Genomic DNA, 19,199 nt, shown 5'->3' on the forward strand with positions numbered 1-19,199 from the left:
CTTCCCCAAACACCTTTAAACTTGACCCAAAACCCTTTAGCCCTGACCCAGACCTTTCAGTCCTGACCCGGACCCTTTAGCCCTGACCCAAACCCTTCAACCCTGACCCAGACCCTTCAGTCCTGACCCAGACCCTTCAGTCCTGACCTAAACTTGTTAATCCTGACCCAGAGCCTTCAGTCCTGACCCAAAAAACCCTTCTAGTCCTGACCCAAACCCTTTTAGTCCTGACCCAGAGCCTTCAGTCCTGACCCAAAAAACCCTTTTAGCCCTGACCCAAACCCGTTAGTCCTGACCCAGAGCCTTCAGTCCTGACCCAGCCCTGTTAGTCCTGACCCAAACCCTTGAACTTTGACCCAAACCCTTCAGTCCTGACCCAGCCCTGTTAGTCCTGACCCAAACCCTTGAACTTTGACCCAAACCCTTCAGTCCTGACCCCGGTCCCGTTGCAGGGGAGCGGCTCCCGAAGCCCGAGCGGGGCAAGATGAGGGTGCACAAGATCAACAACGTCAACAAGGCCCTGGACTTCATCGCCAGCAAAGGCGTCAAGCTCGTCTCCATCGGCGCCGAGGGTGAGGCCCCGCCCCGGGGATCCGCTGGGATCCGCTGGGATCTGCTGGGATTCACCGCCCCAGTGCCCGGGATTCGCCCCTTTTAGGCCAAAAATCGGGTTTTACTCTTTGCCCAACCTCTTTAACCTCTTTAACCCTGACTCAAACCCTTTAGCCCTGACCCAAACCCTTTGCCCTTTACCCAATCCCTTTAACCCTGACTCAAACCCTTTAACCCTGACCTAAAACCTTTAGCCCTGACCCAAACCCTTTGCCCTTTACCCAATCCCTTTAACCCTGACCTAAAACCTTTAGCCCTGACCCAAACCCTTTGCGCTTTACCCAATCCCTTTAACCCTGACCTAAAACCTTTAGCCCTGACCCAAACCCTTTACCCTTTACCCAAACCTTTTAACCTTGACCCAAAATGCTTTAACCTTGGCCCAAACCCTTTAACCCTGACCCAAACCCTTTAGCCCTGATCCAAACCCTTTAGCCCTGATCCAAACCCTTTACCCAAACCTTTTAACCTTGACCCAAAATGCTTTAACCTTGGCCCAAACTCTTTAACCCTGACCCAAACCCTTTAGCCCTGACCCAAACCCTTTACCCTTTACCCAAACCTTTTAACCTTGACCCAAACCCCTTTAACCTTGGCCCAAACCCTTTAGTCTTGACCCAAACCCACGTGGTGCCACCGGCCCTCCACTGAGTCGTGGGGTGCCTGAGAATTCCGGGAATTGCAGGAATTCTGGGAATTCTGGGATTCCAAACTCAAAGGCAGCTCATGGAGGTCACGTGGCTTTTGATGGAATTATCCTGTGGGATCTGGGACCATTCCCTGTGGGATCCGGGATCGTTCCCTGCAGGATCTGGGATTGTTCCCTGTGGGATCTCCAGGACTGTTCCCTGTGGGGTCTGGGATCATTTCCTGCGGGATCTCCGAGATTGTTCCCTGTGGGATCACGATCATTCCCTGTGGGATCTGGGACCGTTCCCTACAGGATCAGGATTCCCTGTGGGATCACGATCATTCCCTGTGGGATCAGGACTGTTCCCTGTGGGATCTGGGACCATTCCCTGCAGGATAAGGATTCCCTGTGGGATCAGGATCATTCCCTGTGGGATCAGGGCCATTCCCTGTGGGATCAGGACCATTCCCTGCAGGATCAGGATTCCCTGTGGGATCGGGATCATTCCCTGCGGGATCTCGAGGACCATTCCCACAGGATCCCCGCTGGGATCCCCCCCGGGCCGGGCGGGCCGGGCTGGCAGCGGCTCCGGCCGGGCCGGTTTGTTGGGATCCAACCCCGGGAAAGCTCCGCGTGCCCGGAGCCGAGCGAGTCCCGACCGGCCCCGAGCCGGGAGACGCCCGGCACCCGCCCCCATCCCAGGAATTCCCAAAAAAACAGGGCTGGGGCTGCCCGAGGCAGGGCTGGGAATGTGGGACGGGGACGGGCAGCCCGGAATTGCTCCAGTGGGATTCCTGTCCCCGTGGTTTTCGAGGCCTTTTCCACCCCGGGCGGTTCCGTAATCCCAGGATTCCGTGGGTCTCTAATGAACGGGATCTGTGATTCCAGTCCTGCAATCCCACAAATCCTGCACCCCCCGATCCTCGGGCTCCGTGGTTTTTGGGTCCCGTAATGCCAGAACTTTGTGTCCTGGATCCACAAATCCAGGATCCCGCCGTTCCCAGATCCCGTGATCCCATTCCTGCAGGATTCCCGGATATGGGATCCGTTAATTTTGGCATTCCACGATTTTTGGGCTCTGCTGCTGTGGAACCCCCCCAGTTCCAGGATCCCACGAGCCCATAATTCCCCCTGGGAATTCCCAGCTGGAATCCATTCCCCGTGGCTTTCCCCGCAGAGATCGTGGACGGGAACGCCAAGATGACGCTGGGCATGATCTGGACGATCATCCTGCGCTTCGCCATCCAGGACATCTCCGTGGAAGGTAACGGGACGTGGGATCTGCTCCTGGGAGTGGGGGATCCACACGGGATCTGCTCCTGGGAGTGGGGGATCCACATGGGATCTGCTCCTGGGAGTGGGGGATCCACACGGGATCTGCTCCTGGGAGTGGGGGATCCAACCCAAGATCTGCTCCTGGGAGTGGGGGATCCACACGGGATCTGCTCCTGGGATTGGGGAATCCAACCCAAGATCTGCTCCTGGGAGTGGGGGATCCACACGGGATCTGCTCCTGGGATTGGGGAATCCAACCCAAGATCTGCTCCTGGGAGTGGGGGATCCACACGGGATCTGCTCCTGGGAGTGGGGGATCCACACGGGATCTGCTCCTGGGAGTGGGGGATCCACATGGGACCTGCTCCTGGGAGTGGGGGATCCACATGGGACCTGCTCCTGGGAGTGGGGGATCCACACGGGATCCAGTCCCAGATCTGCTCCTGGGAGTGGGGAATCTACATGGGATCTGCTCCTGGGAATGGGGGATCCACACGGGATCTGCTCCTGGGAGTGGGGAATCCAACCCAAGATCTGCTCCTGGGATTGGGGGATCCACACGGGATCCACCCCAGGATCTGCTCCTGGGATTGGGGGATCCACACGGGATCCACCCCAGGATCTGCTCCTGGGATTGGGGGATCCTCCCTTGGATCTGCTCCTGGGATTCTGGGATCCTACCCAAAATCTGCTCCCGGGATTGTGGGATCCCCCCTGGGATCCCCCCCAGGATCCACCCCGGGATCCGCCCCAATCTGATCCCCGCTCCCGCAGAGACCTCGGCCAAGGAGGGGCTCCTGCTCTGGTGCCAGCGGAAAACGGCTCCGTACAAGAACGTCAACGTCCAGAACTTCCACATCAGGTCCTTCCTCTTCCTCTTCCTCTTCCTCTTCCTCTTCCCATTCCCCAGGGTGGGCTGGGCTCAGGCAGGGGCAGAATTCCCAAATTCCCAGTGAGTTCCCAGGATCTGATCCCAGTTTCCCCTGTGAATTCCTGGGATCTCACTCCCATTTTCCCCGTGGATTCCCAGGATCTGATCCCCATTTTCCCTGTGAATTCCTGGGATCTCACTCCCATTTCCCCCGCGAATTCCTGGGATCTGATCCCAGTTTTCCCCACGGATTCCCAGGATCTCACTCCCATTTCCCCCGCGGATTCCCGGGATCTGATCCCCATTTCCCCGTGGATTCCTGGGATCTCACTCCCATTTTCCCCGCGGATTCCCGGGATCTGATCCCGGTTTTCCCCGCGGATTCCTGGGATCTCACTCCCATTTTCCCCGCGGATTCCCGGGATCTCACTCCCGTTTTCCCGCAGCTGGAAGGACGGGCTGGCCTTCAACGCCCTCATCCACCGGCACCGCCCGGAGCTGATCGAGTACGACAAGCTGCGGAAGGTAAACCCCCACCTGCCCCCCGGGAAAATCCTGGAATTCCGGGAATTCCCGCCCACGGAGCCTCCTGCCCTCCTGGCCCGCAGGACGATCCCGTCACCAACCTCAACAACGCCTTCGAGGTGGCCGAGAAGTACCTGGACATTCCCAAGATGCTGGACGCCGAGGGTAAGCGTGGAATTGGGGATCCAGGGGATCCCGGGATCTCCTCCAGGCCCTGGAGGGGGATTTCCTCGCAGGAGGCGCCGGATCCCTGAGTTAACCTGGATTTCTCCTGCTTAGCACCAATTCCCAGCTGTCCCGGTGGATTTGTCCAGGATTTGGGATTCTCAGGGCTCTGTAATTCTTTGATTCCAACATCCTCTAATTCCAGGGCTGCAGAACTCTCAGGACTCCACAGCTGTACCATCCCACAATCCCAGGATCCCACAGATCTGGGATTCCCTTCTTCTAGGATCCCATCATTGTAGGATTTCATTATTCCATTTCTTCAGGATTCCACAATTCCAGGATCCCACAGATCTGACATTCCTTTCTTCTAGGATCCCATAATTGTAGGATTTCATTACTCCAGGTCTCCACAACTCCAGGATTCCACAATTCCAGCATCCCACAGATCTGACATTCCTTTCTTCTAGGATCCCATAATTGTAGGATTTCATTACTCCAGGTCTCCACAACTCCAGGATTCCACAATTCCAGCATCCCACAGATCTGGCATTCCTTTCTTCTAGGATCCCATAACTGTAGGATTTCATTATTCCAGGACACCACAATTCCAGGATCCCATAAATCTGGAATCCCTTTTTTTCTAGGATCCCATAATTCTTGGATTTCATCATTCCAGGATCCCACAACTCTAGATCCCTCAATTCCAGGATCCCACAACTCTTTGATCCCACAACTCTTTGATCCCTCAATTCCAGGACCCCACAACTCCAGGATCCCTCAATTCCAGGACCCCTCAATTCCAGGATCCCTCAATTCCAGGATCCCTCAACTCCAGGATCCCCCAGTCCCCACGGAGGAGGCTCCCGTCCTCACCCCCCTTTTTCCCGTTCAGCCCCAGTCCGTGCCCGTCCGGGCGGATTCCCCCGGGATTCGGGGCCCTCGGAGCGGAATTCCAGCCGGGAGAGGCGCCGGCCCCACGGCCCAGCCCGTTCCCAGTTTGCTCCCGGCCCGTTCCCAGTTTGCTCCCAGCCCGTTCCCAGTTTGCTCCCGGCCCGTTCCCAGTTTGCTCCCGGCCCATTCCCAGTTTGCTCCCAGCCCGTTCCCAGTTTGCTCCCGGCCCGTTCCCAGTTTAACCCGTGCGGTTCCTTGCAGACATCGTGAACACGGCGCGGCCGGACGAGAAGGCCATCATGACCTACGTGTCCAGCTTCTACCACGCCTTCTCCGGGGCCCAGAAGGTACCGGGAGCCTCCGGAATCTTCCTCCCGGATCCGTCCTTCCGGAATCTTCCTCCCGGATCCGTCCTTCCGGAATCTTCCCCCCGGATCCGTCCCTCTGGAATTCTCTCTCCGCTCTCACGCTCGCTTCTCTTCCAGCCACGGCCGCTGTCGCTCGGGGCGGGGTGGGGCTCCGGGACCACCCCCAGCTGGCTCATGAGGGGTTAAATCCGCCTGGGATTCCCGAATTTGTGGGAAATCCTTGGAAATCCGTGGGGAATTAGTGGGAATACGTGGGAAATTAATGGAAGTCCACGTGAAATCCGTGGGAAATTCGTGGGGATCCTTGGAAATCCATGGCATTCCATAAAAATCCACAGAAGTCCGTGGGAAATCCATGGGATTCCATGGTAATCCGCAGAAGTCCGTGGGAAATCCATGGGAAATCCATGGGAATCCTTAGAAATCCATGGGAAATTTGTGGAAATCCATGGTAAATCCATGGAAATCCATGGGAATCCAAGGAAAATGAATGGAAATCCACGGGATTCCATGGAAATCCATGGGAAATTTGTGGGAATCCATGGGAAATCCACAGAAATCCACGGGAAATGAAAGGAAATCCACGGGATTCCACGGAAATCCACGTGAGAGCCACGTGCAGGGCGGGCCAGGGTTCCAGGAAGCCCCTCTGGCTCCCGGGGGGGCTCGGGAACGGGGCCAAGGCAGGACAAACCCCCCATGAGCCATCCCAGGGCGGGGTCCCGACCCCGGGAAGCGCTTCCCGCACGCGCTGGGATTTCGGGAATGCTGCTGGAGCTGTCGCTGTCCTCTGCTCTCCCCGGGCAGATATCGTGGGCACGCTGCGGCCCGACGAGAAGGCCATCATGACCTACGTGTCCTGCTTCTACCACGCCTTCTCCGGGGCCCAGAAGGTGAGCCCGGCCCCGGAGGGCCCCGCTGCCCTTCCCCGGGATCTGCCCGGGATCTGCCCGGGATCTGCCCGGGATCTGGGATCTGCCCTGGCTCTGGGATCTGCCTGGCTGCTGCTCTGCTTGCCTTGGGGACAGGGAAGTGGGGCCTGGCTCCACTGAGGTCACGCTGCCAGCTCCCTCGGGGTTCTTCCTGCGTTCCCTTCCTCATTCCCTGCCTTTATTCCCTTCCTTTTCCCCTTTATTCCTTCCTTTTCTCCTTTCTTGATTCCCTTCCATTTCCGTTCCCTGTATTCCCTTCTTTTTCTTCTTTCTTTATTCCCTTCCTTTTCCCTTTATTCCTTTCCTTTTTCTTTTCTTTTATTCCTTTTTCCTTTATTCCCATCCTTTTTGCTTTATTCCCATCCTTTTCCCCTTTATTTCCTTCCTTTGCCCTGTATTCTCTTCCTTTTCCCTGTATTCCCTTCCTTTTCTTCTTTCTTTATTCCTTTCCCTTTATTCCCTTCCTTTTCTTCTTTATTCCCTTCCTTCCCCCCTTCCTTTTCCTGCTTCCTCCATTCCTTTCCTTTCCCTTTCCCTTTTCCCTTTTCCTTGCTTTGATTTATAGATTTCCTTCGTTTATTTCCTTCATTTATTTCCTTTATTTCCTCCCCCCCGGCCACTGGATTTTCCTCCTCCTGGCCCTTCCCAGTTCCTCTTCCTCTTCCCGCTGGCGTCCGTCCTCCCGCTCTTCCTCCTGGATTCCTCCTCTGCTTCCCACCCAGGTACCTCCAGCCCAGCCTCTCCTTCCTCCTCCTCCTCCTCCTCCTGCTCCTGCTGGGGCAGCACAGTCCGTGCGGATCGGGATTGGGATTGGGATCGGGCCCAGAGGGGGCTGGGTTTCCTTTTTATTTCCCCTTTTTTCCCCCCTTTCCCCCCGCTTTTTTCCCTTTTCCCCTTTTTTCCCCCTTTTTCACCCTTCCCCTCCCCGTTTTTCCCTCTTTTCTTCCTTTTCCCCCTTTTTCCCCCCTTTCCCCCCTTTTCCCCCCTTTCTTTCACCTTTATTTTCTCTTCCCCTCTCCTTCAGCCTTTTTTTTTGTTTTCCCCCTGTTTTCTCTCAATTTTCCCCTTCCTTTCTCCCTATTTTTTCTCCTATTTATACTTTTTCCTCCTTGTTTTCCGCTTCTTTTTTCTTTTCGCTTTCCCTTTTTTCTTCTCCTCTCTCACACTTTCTGTTCTTCTTTCCTTTTTCTTGTGTTTTCCTGCTCCTTTTTTTCTTCCCTCTGCCCCTTTCCCTGGGGCCGGGGGTGTCCCTGACCTCATTTCCCATTCCCACATTCCCAATCCCATATTCCCAGTCCTATATTCCCATATTTCCAATCCCATATTCTCAATCCCATTTCCCATTCCCACATTCCCAATCCCATATTCCCAGTCCCACATTCCCATTTCCCATTCCCATATTCCCAATCCCGTTTCCCATTCCCACATTCCCAATCCCATATTCCCAATCCCACATTCCCAATCCCACATTCCCAATCCCAATCCCGTTTTCCCTCAGGCGGAGACGGCGGCCAATCGGATCTGCAAAGTGCTGGCCGTGAACCAGGAGAACGAGCAGCTCATGGAGGACTACGAGCGCCTGGCCTCGGATGTAAGGGGGGAAAAACCCCAAATCCCACCCCAAAAACACCCCCAAAACCCCCCCCAAAGCACTGTGAGTGCCTGGCCTCGGATGTAAGGGGGGAAAACCCCAAATCCCACCCCAAAAACAGCCCCAAGCCCCCTCCCAGATCCTCAAACCAGTGTACCCCCATCTGCTGGTGTGGATCCAGCCCCATCCCTCGCCCCAAACCCCATCCCACAGTCCAAACCCCATCCCAAACCCCATCCCACACTCCAAACCCCATCCCAAACCCCATCCCAAACCCCACCCCTCACCGCAGAGCTCTCTCCCCCAGCTGCTGGCGTGGATCCAGCGCACCATCCCCTGGCTGGAGGCCCGTGACCCACAGAAGACCATCCCGGCCATGCAGCAGAAGCTGGAGGATTTCCGCGAGTACCGCAGGGTGCACAAACCCCCCAAGGTGCAGGAGAAGTGCCAGCTCGAGATCAACTTCAACACCCTGCAGACCAAGCTGCGCCTCAGCGGCCGGCCCGCCTTCATGCCCTCCGAGGGCAGGATGGTCTCGGTGGGTCTGGGGGCTTCGGGGTCCTGGGGGGGGCTTAAACCCTTCCTAAACTGCCCCAAATCTGCCCCAGCCCTCCAAGGGCAGGATGGTCTCGGTGGGTCTGGGGGCTTCGGGGTCCTGGGGGGGGCTTAAACCCTCCCTAAACTGCCCCAAATCTGCCCTGGCCTTCGAGGGCAGGATGGTCTCGGTGGGTCTGGGGGGCTTAAACCCACCTTGGTGTGTCCTAAATCCACCCTAAACTGCCCCAAATCTGTCCCGGCCTTCAATGGCAGGATGGTCTCGGTGGGTCTGGGGGCTTTGGGGTCCTGGGGGGAGATTTGGGGGTTCTCAGGGGGTCAAACCCACCTTGGTGTGTCCTAAACCCACCCTAAACCCACCCTAAACCCACCCACCTGGTGCTGTCAGAGGGCAGGGTGGGCTCAAGGGGCTTGGGAGGGGCCCAGGGGGGGTTTGGGGTGACACTGAGGGGTTTTGGGGTGACCCTGAGGGGTTTTGGGGTGACTCTGGGGGGTTTTGGGGTGACCCTGGGGGATTTTGGGGTGACTCTGAGGGGTTTTTGGGGTGACTCTGAGGGGTTTTTGGGGTCCCCAGGACATCGGGGCAGGGTGGCAGCGCCTGGAGCAGGCTGAGAAGGGCCACGAGGAGTGGGGTCACCTGTGCCAGGGGGTTTTGGGGTGACTCTGAGGGGTTTTTGGGGTCCCCAGGACATCGGGGCAGGGTGGCAGCGCCTGGAGCAGGCTGAGAAGGGCCACGAGGAGTGGCTGCTGACGGAGCTGCGGCGCCTGGAGCGCCTCGATCACCTGGCCGAGAAATTCCGGCAGAAGGCCTCGATCCACGAGGGGTGGACGGAAGGTACCGGGGCGGGGGGACAGACCCCCGGGTTTGGGGGGGCAGGCGGTGGATTTGGGGGTCCAGGAGATAGATTTGGGGGTTCAGGGGATGGATTTGGGGGTTCAGGGGATGGATTTGGGCACCAGGGGATGGAATTGGGGGTCCAGGGGATGGAATTGGGCACCAGGGGATGGAATTGGGGGTTCAGGAGATGGATTTGGGGGTCCAGGGGATGGAATTGGGGGTCCAGGGGATGGATTTGGGGGTCCAGGGGATGGAATTGGGGACCAGGGGATGGAATTGGGGACCAGGGGATAAATTTGGGGGTTCAGACACTGGGATTTGAGGATTCAGGGGATGGATTTGGGCACCAGGGGATGGAATTGAGGGTGACAGGGATTCAGGGGTGTCCCCACACCTGTGCCCAGGTAAGGAGGTGGCACAGGGTGGGGTTCAGGGATTCAGGGGTGTCCCCACACCTGTGCCCAGGTAAGGAGGTGGCACAGGGGATGGCACGGGGAGGGATTTGGGGTCTCAGGGGTGTCCCCACACCTGTGCCCAGGTAAGGAGGTGGCACAGGGGGTGGCACGGGGAGGGATTTGGGGTCTCAGGGGGGTCCCCACACCTGTGCCCAGGTAAGGAGGTGGCCCTGCGGGACCGGGACTCGGGCACGGCCTCCCTGGCCCAGGTGCGGGCGCTGCTCCGCAAGCACGAGGCCTTCGAGTCGGACCTGGCGGCGCACCAGGACCGCGTGGAGCAGATCGCGGCCATCGCCCAGGAGCTCAAGTATGGGAACCCAAAACGCCCCAAATTCGACCCCAAAATCACCCCCAAAGTGTCCCGGGGGGGGGACCCCAAAAGCAGATCCCAGCCATCACCCAGGAGCTCAAGTACAGAAACCAAAACACCCCCAAAACGCCCCAATTTGGACCCCAAAATCACCCCCAAGTGCCCCAAAATCACCCCCGAAGTGTCCTGGGGGGGACCCCAAAAGCAGATCCCAGCCATCACCCAAGGATGAGAGGAGACCCCAAAATAACCTGCACAATGTCCCAAAATACACCCAAAATGCTATCAAAGAACCCCCAAAACAGCCCAAACTATCCCAAAATACACCCAAAATAACCTGAAATACCCCACGCTTTTTTCCCCTCACACCTTTTCCCACTATTTTCCCCTTTTCTTCCTCTTCCCCATTCTCCCCCTTTTTCCCACGGCCTTTCCCTCTTTTCCCCTTGTTTTTTCCCCATTTTCCCCTTTTTTCCCCATTCCCCCCCGTTTTCCCCCATTTCCCCCCGTTTTTCCCCGTTTTTTCCCCATTTCCCCCCCGTTTTTTCCCCATTCCCCCCCCTTTTTCCCCATTCCCCCCCATTCCCCCCCATTTTTCCCCATTTTTCCCCATTTTCACCCCATTTTCCCCCCCCGTTTTTCCCCATTCCCCCCCGTTTTCCCCGTTTTTTTCCCCATTTCCCCCCATTTCCCCCCCATTCCCCCCCGTTTTTTCCCCATTTCCCCCCTTTTTTCCCCATTTCCCCCCCTTTTTTTCCCCATTCCCCCCCGTTTTTCCCCATTTCCCCCCGTTTTTCCCCGTTTCCCAGCGAGCTGGATTACTACGACTCGCCGAGCGTCAACGCCCGGTGCCAGAAGATCTGTGACCAGTGGGATCTGCTGGGCTCCCTGACCCACAGCCGCCGGGAAGCGCTGGAGGTCAGCGGGATCCCGTGGGGAGCAGGGAGGGACGGGATCCCAGCCAGCCCCGGGATCCCAACCCCGGATCCCAACCAACCCTTGGATCGCAACACCGGATCCCAACCAAACCCAGGATTCCAATTCCAGATCCCAACTTACCCTGGGATCCCAACCATGGCATCCCAACCAGCCCCAGGATCCCGATCCCGGGATCCCACCTAACCCCGGGATCCCAATCCCGGATCCCAACCAGCCCCAGGGTCCCAACCCCAGATCCCAACTTACCCCAGGATCCCAACTTCAGATCCCAACCAGCCCCAGGATCCCAATCCCAGATCCCAACCAGCCCCGGGATCCCAACTTCAGATCCCAACTAACCCTAGGATCCCAACCCGAGATCCCAACCCCAGATCCCAACTCCGGGATCCCAACCCCAGATCCCAACCCCAGATCCCAACCCTTGGATCCCAACCCCAGATCCCAACCCTTGGATCCCAACCCCAGATCCCAACCCTTGGATCCCAACCCTTGGATCCCAACCCCGGATCCCAACCCCGGATCCCAACCCTTGGATCCCAACCCCAGATCCCAACCCTTGGATCCCAACCCTTGGATCCCAACCCCGGATCCCAACCCCGGATCCCAACCCCGGATCCCAACCCCAGATCCCAACCCTTGGATCCCAACCCCGGGATCCCAAGCCCGGATCCCATCCCCGGGATCCCAATCCCGGCGTTTTCGGCCCCAGAAAACGGAGAAGCAGCTGGAGACCATCGACGAGCTGCACCTGGAGTACGCCAAGCGCGCGGCGCCCTTCAACAACTGGATGGAGAGCGCCATGGAGGACCTGCAGGACATGTTCATCGTGCACACCATCGAGGAGATCCAGGTGGGCGTCCCCAGAGTCCGTCCCAAAAACAGTTTAAAAAAAACAAACACCCCAAAATACCATTGCCAGGGCGTTTTCGGGGGGGGTTTGGGCGTTTCCTTGCTGATTTTGTGGCAGGGGCGGGAGTTTTGGGGATCAAGCAGCTCCCAGCTGCAGTCCCCGGAACTCTGAGGAATTCTGAGGAACTCTGAGGAATTCTGTGGAACTCTGAGGAATTCTGAGGAACTCTGAGGAATTCTGTGGAATTCTGTGGAACTCTGAGGAATTCTGAGGAACTCTGAGGAACTCTGTGGAACTCTGAGGAACTCTGAGGATCTCTGTGGAACTCTGAGGAACTCTGAGGAATTCTGAGGAATTCTGTGGAACTCTGAGGAATTCTGAGGAATTCTGAGGAATTCTGTGGAATTCTGAGGAACTCTGAGGAATTCTGTGGAACTCTGAGGAACTCCGAGGAATTCTGAGGAACTCTGAGGAATTCTGAGGAACTCTGAGGAACTCTGAGGAACTCTGAGGAATTCTGTCCCACGTCCCCCCAGGGCCTGATCGCCGCCCACGACCAGTTCAAGTCGACGCTGCCGGACGCCGACAAGGAGCGGGAGGCGATCCTGGGGATCCAGCGGGAGGCGCAGCGGATCGCGGATCTGCACGGGATCCAGCTGCCCGGGAACAACCCCTACACCTCGGTCACGCCCCAGATCATCAACTCCAAGTGGGAGCGGGTACGGAGCCGGGCCTTTCCGCCTTTCCCGCTGTTTTCCCCACCTTCTCGTTGTATTTCCCCTTTTCCTGCTGTTTTCTCCCTTTTCCTGTGGTTTTCCCCTTTTTCCTGTCGTTTTTTCCCCTTTTCCTGCAGTTTTTCCCCTTTTCATCCCTTTTCCTGTTTCATCCCACTTTTTCCCCGTGGTTTCCCAGTCTCTCAGTAGGGTTCCCCATCCTCTTTTCCCATTTTTCCCCTTTCCCATCCGTGTTTCCCAGTTTTCCATCCAGGTTTCACACCCCTTTCCCAGTTTCCCGTGGTTTCCCATCCGTTTTTCCCAGTTTCCCACCCACGTTTCCCACCCCTTTCCTGTTTTTCCATGGATTCCCATCCGTTTTTCCCAGTTTCCCATCCATGTTTCCCAGTTTCCCATCCATGTTTCCCAGTTTCCCATCCATTTTTCCGTGGATTCCTATCCATTTTTCCATGGTTTCCCATCCTGTTTCCCAGTTTCCCATCCGTGTTTCCCAGTTTCCCATCCATGTTTCCCAGTTTCCCATCCATTTTTCCGTGGATTCCCATCCGTTTTTCCCAGTTTCCCATCCGTGTTTCCCAGTTTCCCATCCTGTTTCCCAGTTTCCCATCCATTTTTCCCAGTTTCCCATCCTGTTTCCCAGTTTCCCATCCATGTTTCCCAGTTTCCCATCCATTTTTCCGTGGATTCCCATCCATTTTTCCCAGTTTCCCATCCATGTTTCCCAGTTTCCCATCCATGTTTCCGTGGATTCCCATCCGTTTTTCCCAGTTTCCCGTCCGTTTTTCCCGGATTCCCATCCTGTGTCCCGCCCTTTCCCTCTCCCCGCCCAGGTGCAGCAGCTGGTGCCCAAGCGGGACCAGGCGCTGCAGGAGGAGCAGAACCGGCAGAACTCCAACGAGCACCTGCGGCGGCAGTTCGGGAGCCAGGCCAACCGCGTGGGGCCCTGGATCCAGACCAAGATGGAGGTCAGGGGGCGCCGGGGGCACTGGGAACACTGGGAACACTGGGAACACTGGGGGCACTGGGAACACTGGGGGCACCGGGGGCACTGGGAACACCGGGAACACTGGGAACACTGTGACTGGCCCTGCGGCCCTCCTGGGGGGTGGGGGGATGGTGAGATGGAGATGGTGGAGATGGAGATGGTGGAGATGGTGGAGATGGAGATGGTAGAGATGGTGGGATGGTGAGATGGTGGAGATGGTGGGATGGTGGAGATGGAGATGGTGGAGATGGAGATGGTGGAGATGGTGGGATGGTGAGATGGTGGGGATGGTGGAGATGGAGATGGTGGGGATGGTGGGATGGTGGGATGGTGAGATGGTGGAGATGGTGGAGATGGAGATGGTGGAGATGGTGGGATGGTGAGATGGTGGGGATGGTGGAGATGGAGATGGTGGAGATGGTGGGATGGTGAGATGGTGGAGATGGTGGGGATGGTGGGATGGTGGGATGGTGAGATGGTGAGATGGTGGGGATGGTGGGATGGTGAGATGGTGGGGATGGTGGAGATGGAGATGGTGGGGATGGTGGGATGGTGGGATGGTGAGATGGTGGAGATGGTGGAGATGGAGATGGTGGAGATGGTGGGATGGTGAGATGGTGGGGATGGTGGAGATGGAGATGGTGGAGATGGTGGGATGGTGAGATGGTGGAGATGGTGGGGATGGTGGGATGGTGGGATGGTGAGATGGTGAGATGGTGGGGATGGTGGGATGGTGAGATGGTGGAGATGGTGGGGATGGTGGGATGGTGCAATCAGCCCTGGGGCTGCTCCACGCCCACGTTGCCCCAGCCCTAGAAGCCATGGGAAGGGCTGGGTCGGCGGAATCCCGGAAAAGGGGACGGAATTCCTGCCGTGGGGATGGGGGATCGCCCCGGGGGGATCCGGGGAGCGCTGGGCCGGGCTCTGGAAGGGACTCCCTGCGATCCCAGGAGATCGGCCGGATCTCCATCGAGATGAACGGCACCCTGGAGGACCAGCTGAACCACCTGAAGGAGTACGAGGAGAACATCGTGGAGTACAAGCCCAACCTGGAGCTGCTGGAGCAGCAGCACCAGCTGGTGCAGGAGGCCCTGATCTTCGACAACCAGCACTCCAACTACACCATGGAGGTGGGAGCCGGCAGCCGCGGGGCTCGGGCTCACCGAGGGGATCCGGGGTCACTGAGGGGATTCGGGGTCACTGAGGGGATTTGGGGTCATCCCGAGGGGATTCGGGCTCACCGAGGGGATTCGGGGTCACTGAGGGGATTTGGGGTGATCCCGAGGGGATTCGGGGTCATCCCGAGGGGATTTGGGGTCACTGAGGGGATTCGGGGTCATCCCGAGGGGATTTGGGGTCATCCCGAGGGGATTTGGGGTCACTGAGAGGATTTGGGGTCATCCCGAGGGGATTTGGGGTCATCCCGAGGGGATTCGGGTCACTGAGGGGATTTGGGGTCATCCCGAGGGGATTTGGGGTCACTGAGGGGATTTGGGGTCATCCCGAGGGGATTTGGGGTCACTGAGGGGATTTGGGGTCACTGAGGGGATTTGGGGTTATCCCGAGGGGATTCGGGGTCATCCCGAGGGGATTTGGAGTCACTGAGAGGATTTGGGGTCACTGAGGGGATTTGGGGTCCCCAAGGGGCTGGGAATGGGGAGGGAGGGAGGGGTCCCAGAGGGATTTGGGGGTCCCAGGGAGAGCAGGAGGCCCTGATCCCACACAGCCGGCATTCCAGCTGGGATCCCGCGGAACCGGGGTCATCCCGGGGGATCGGGGCGCTCCGAGGGCGCTGGATCCCCCCCAGGGGATCAGGGTGATCCCGTGGGCGCTGGATCCCCCCCAGGGGATCAGGGTGAACCCGTGGGCGCTGGATCCATCCCACGGGGATCAGGGTGATCCTGTGGGCACTGGATCTGTCCCATGGGATCAGGGTGATCCTGTGGGTGCTGGATCCATCCCACGGGGATCAGGGTCATCCTGTGGGTGCTGGATCCATCCCACGGGGATCAGGGTCATCCTGTGGGCGCTGGATCCCCCCCAGGGGATCAGGGTGATCCCGTGGGCACTGGATCCCCCCCAGGGGATCAGGGTGATCCCGTGGGCGCTGGATCCCCCCCAGGGGATCGGGCTGCTCCGTCTGCCGCTCACTGCCCGATCCCTGTGTGCAGCACCTGCGCGTGGGCTGGGAGCAGCTGCTGACCACGATCGCCCGGACCATCAACGAGGTGGAGAACCAGATCCTGACCCGCGACGCCAAGGGCATCAGCCAGGAGCAGATGCAGGAGTTCCGGGCCTCCTTCAACCACTTCGACAAGGTCCGGGGTCCCGGGGGATCTGGGGGGATCTGGGGGGATCCGGGGGGCTCTGGGATCCCACCCGGGGTTGTTCCGCCCTGGGACGGGGGAGCTGCCTCCTGTTTTCCCCCATTTCCCCCATTTTTCCCTGTTGGCCCAGGACCACGGCGGTGCCCTGGGCCCGGAGGAGTTCAAGGCCTGTTTGATCAGTCTGGGCTACGACGTTGAGAACGACCGGCAGGTACTGCCTGCTTCCTCCTCCTCCTCCTCCTCCTCCTCCTCCTCCTTCCTTCCTTCCTCCCTTCCTTCCTTCCTTCCTTTCCTTCCATCCTTCCCTCCTCCCTTTCCTCCTTCCTTTTCTGGGCTGGTTTCCTCCTCTAACAGATTCTCTGCTTTTCTCTTCCTCCTCCCTTTCCCTCTTCCTCTTCCTCTGCCCTTCCTCCCGGGCAGCCGAAGCGCCGCACGGACTCCAACGACTTCCGCGCCCTGCTGGGCCCCGCGGGATCCGGCCTGGTAACCTTCCCCTTCTCCTGCTTCCGCACCTTCCCTTTCCTCCTGCTTCCATCCCATCCCCGGGGCAGGGAGGGCAGGGAATCCCGGTGGGGAAAGCGCCGGAACCGCGGAGGAAGAGAGCTCCTGGAAATCAAAGAAAAGCTCTGGGCGGGCTGGGAAAAGCTCCAGAGCTGCCGGGGAGAAGGCTCTGGAATCCCTGGGGAGGCGGCAGAATCGGCGACGGCGCCTCTCCCCGCAGGGCGACGCGGAATTCCAGCGGATCATGGCCGTGGTGGATCCCAACGGCAGCGGCAGCGTCACCTTCCAGGCCTTCATCGACTTCATGTCCCGGGAAACCACGGACACGGACACGGCCGAGCAGGTCATCAACAGCTTCCGCGTGCTGGCCGGCGACAAGGTGGGCGCCGCGGGGCCGGGGGCGGCCCTGGGGGCTTCGGGAACGGGGCAGGAGGGTCTGGGAACGGGACAGGGGGCTCTGGGATGGTCCTGGGGGGTTTGGGAACGGGGCAGGGGGGTCTGGGATGGTCCTGGGGGCTTCGGGAATGGGCAGGGGGCTCTGGGATGGTCCTGGGGGCTTTGGGAATGGAGAAATGAGGTTTGGGAACGGGGCAGGGGGGTCTGGGAACGGGACAGGGGGCTCTGGGATGGTCCTGGGGGCTTCGGGAATGGGGCAGGGGGCTCTGGGATGGTCCTGGGGGCTTTGGGAATGGAGAAATGAGGTTTGGGAACGGGGCAGGGGGGTCTGGGAACAGGGCAGGGGGGTCTGGGATGGTCCTGGGGTTTGGAAAGGGGGCAGTGGGCTTTGGGAACGGGGCAGGGGGCTCTGGGATGGTCCTGGGGGCTTTGGGAATGGGGCAGAGGGCTCTGGGATGGTCCTGGGGGCTTTGGGAATGGAGAAATGAAGTTTGGGAACGGGGCAGGGGGGTCTCGGAATGGGGCAGGGGGGTCTGGGATGGTCCTGGGGGGTTTGGGAATGGGAAATGAGGTTTGGGAATGGGGCAGGGGGGTCTGGGAACAGGGCAGGGGGGTCTGGGATGGTTCTGGGGGGGTTGGAAAGGGGGCAGTGGGGATTGGGAAGGGAACAGGGGAATTACGGGGTGAGATTTGGGAATTCCAGGGCGGGATTTGGGGAATCAGACCAAGGTGGGATTTGGGGAGCGCTTTTTCTAAGTCGGTCAATCCTCCGGTGGGATCACCGATGCTGGGGGACTCGGTTACCCCCCGCTTACCCCCATTTCCCCCCCATTTCCCCCATTTCCCCCCCGTCCCCCAGAACTACATCACGGCGGCCGAGCTGCGGCGGGAGCTGCCGGCGGCGCAGGCCGAGTACTGCATCGCCCGCATGGCGCCCTACCCCGGCCCCGACGGCGTCCCCGGCGCCCTGGACTACAAATCCTTCTCCACGGCGCTCTACGGCGAGAGCGACCTCTGAGCGGGACCCCCGAGGGACCCCCGAGGGATCCCCGATGGTCCCAGATCCTCCAGGATCCCCGAGGGTCCCCCGGGATCCCAGATCTCCGAGGGTCCCGGATCCCCAAGGATCCCTCAGGATCCCCGAGGGTCCCACACGGTCCTGGATCCCCAAGGGTCCTGCCGGATCCCCCGGGATCCCTGAGGATCCTGGATCCCCAGTGGTCCCAGATCCCCTGGGACCCTCCAGGATCCCGGATCCCCAGTGGTCCAGGATCCCCAAGGGTCCCCCAGGGTCCCCCGGGATCCCCGAAGATCCCAGATGGTCCTGGATCCCCGAGGGTCCCGCAGGATCCCCCAGGATCCCGGATCCCCGACAGTCCAGGATCCCCCGGGACCCCCGAGGGTCCCAGATCCCCCAGGATCCCTCAGGATCCCGGATCCCCGATGGTCCCTGAGGGTCCCAGATCCCTCGGGATCCCTGAGGATCCCCCGGGACCCCCCCCCCGCCTCCTACTATGCAACAGTCGATTGATGTTGGGATTCCCGGGACGCGATTCCCGCTTTTCCTCGGGCTCCGCCTCCCTCCCTCCCGGCAGCGCCCGGAAATTGTTATTTTTGGTAACGAGAGAGAAATTCCCACGATTTTTCCCGGGATCAGCGGCGCAGCCCGAGGGTTCCCTCTGCCCTCGCCTCCCCCCCCACGCCTCTCACGTAATTTATGGCTTTTCCAGAGGGGGGAAAAAAATCCGGGGTGTCTGGGGTGGGGTTTGGGGTTTTTTTTTTTTACGTTTTTCACTCACATTCCCACCTCGGAGCAGCGTTTTGTGGACCAAAAAAAAAAAAAAAAAAAGGGGGGAAGTAGGGGGGGAATAGGGAAAAAAAAAAGGTGAGAAATGCGAAGCACGGAGAAATGAGGAAAAAATTTAGAGGAAAAATGTGGAGAGATGGAAAATCGGGAAAAAAAAAATAAGGAGAAATGAAAAATGTGGAAAAATTAGGAGAGAAAGGAGGAAAATCATGGAGAAATCTGGAGGAATATAGAAAAATATGGGAAAATAATGATAAATAAAGAAGAGTAAGGAGAAAAATAAAGAGAACTGTGGAAAAATATGAAAAATTAAGAGAAACAAGGAGGAAAATTAAGAGAAATCCACCTAATAAAGCGCCTGATCCTGGAAAATTTTGACGGGAAGCAGAAAATTCCGGTTTCCTTTATAACTTTACGGATTTATTATATAAATATATATTCACGTAGCAGCTTCTTTGTCCTGTAATTAAAATATTGCTGGGAAAAAAAAAAAAAAGTCTGAGATCTTTTTTTCCTCACCTTTTCCCCAGGTATAGCCAGCGAGCTCATCTTGAGGGGAGAGAATGACCATTTTGGGGTAGAAATTAAATTGTTGGGAAGGGACATTTTGGGGGTAAAATCGAGGTGATTTTTTTTGG

General features: G+C 58.2%; 1 protein-coding gene across 3 annotated transcripts in view; it reads left to right on the forward strand.

Annotated features, from left to right (window-relative positions):
- Positions 1–19,057, forward strand: part of ACTN4 (actinin alpha 4) — a 28,280-nt gene extending 9,223 nt beyond the window's left edge. Inside the window, exons 3-22 of one of the 3 annotated variants that reach the window (XM_053968537.1) lie at positions 453–572; positions 2,421–2,507; positions 3,293–3,380; positions 3,836–3,914; positions 3,998–4,079; positions 6,149–6,234; positions 7,772–7,864; positions 8,172–8,402; positions 9,107–9,254; positions 9,869–10,019; positions 10,832–10,940; positions 11,671–11,811; positions 12,348–12,530; positions 13,376–13,510; positions 14,481–14,660; positions 15,702–15,848; positions 15,988–16,068; positions 16,278–16,340; positions 16,579–16,737; positions 17,614–19,057. In XM_053968537.1, coding sequence (XP_053824512.1) covers positions 453–572; positions 2,421–2,507; positions 3,293–3,380; positions 3,836–3,914; positions 3,998–4,079; positions 6,149–6,234; positions 7,772–7,864; positions 8,172–8,402; positions 9,107–9,254; positions 9,869–10,019; positions 10,832–10,940; positions 11,671–11,811; positions 12,348–12,530; positions 13,376–13,510; positions 14,481–14,660; positions 15,702–15,848; positions 15,988–16,068; positions 16,278–16,340; positions 16,579–16,737; positions 17,614–17,772 — 2,522 coding nt within the window. In that variant the 3' untranslated portion in view covers positions 17,773–19,057. Of the gene's footprint in view, positions 1–452; positions 573–2,420; positions 2,508–3,292; positions 3,381–3,835; positions 3,915–3,997; positions 4,080–5,234; positions 5,321–6,148; positions 6,235–7,771; positions 7,865–8,171; positions 8,403–9,106; positions 9,255–9,868; positions 10,020–10,831; positions 10,941–11,670; positions 11,812–12,347; positions 12,531–13,375; positions 13,511–14,480; positions 14,661–15,701; positions 15,849–15,987; positions 16,069–16,277; positions 16,341–16,578; positions 16,738–17,613 lie in introns of all 3 variants that reach the window. The other 2 variants (XM_053968538.1, XM_053968539.1) reach the window with 2 other exon arrangements.
- The last annotated feature ends 142 nt before the right edge of the window (positions 19,058–19,199 follow it).

This window comes from Vidua chalybeata, chromosome 35 (genome assembly GCF_026979565.1).
Source record: "Vidua chalybeata isolate OUT-0048 chromosome 35, bVidCha1 merged haplotype, whole genome shotgun sequence".
NCBI lineage: Eukaryota > Metazoa > Chordata > Aves > Passeriformes > Viduidae > Vidua > Vidua chalybeata.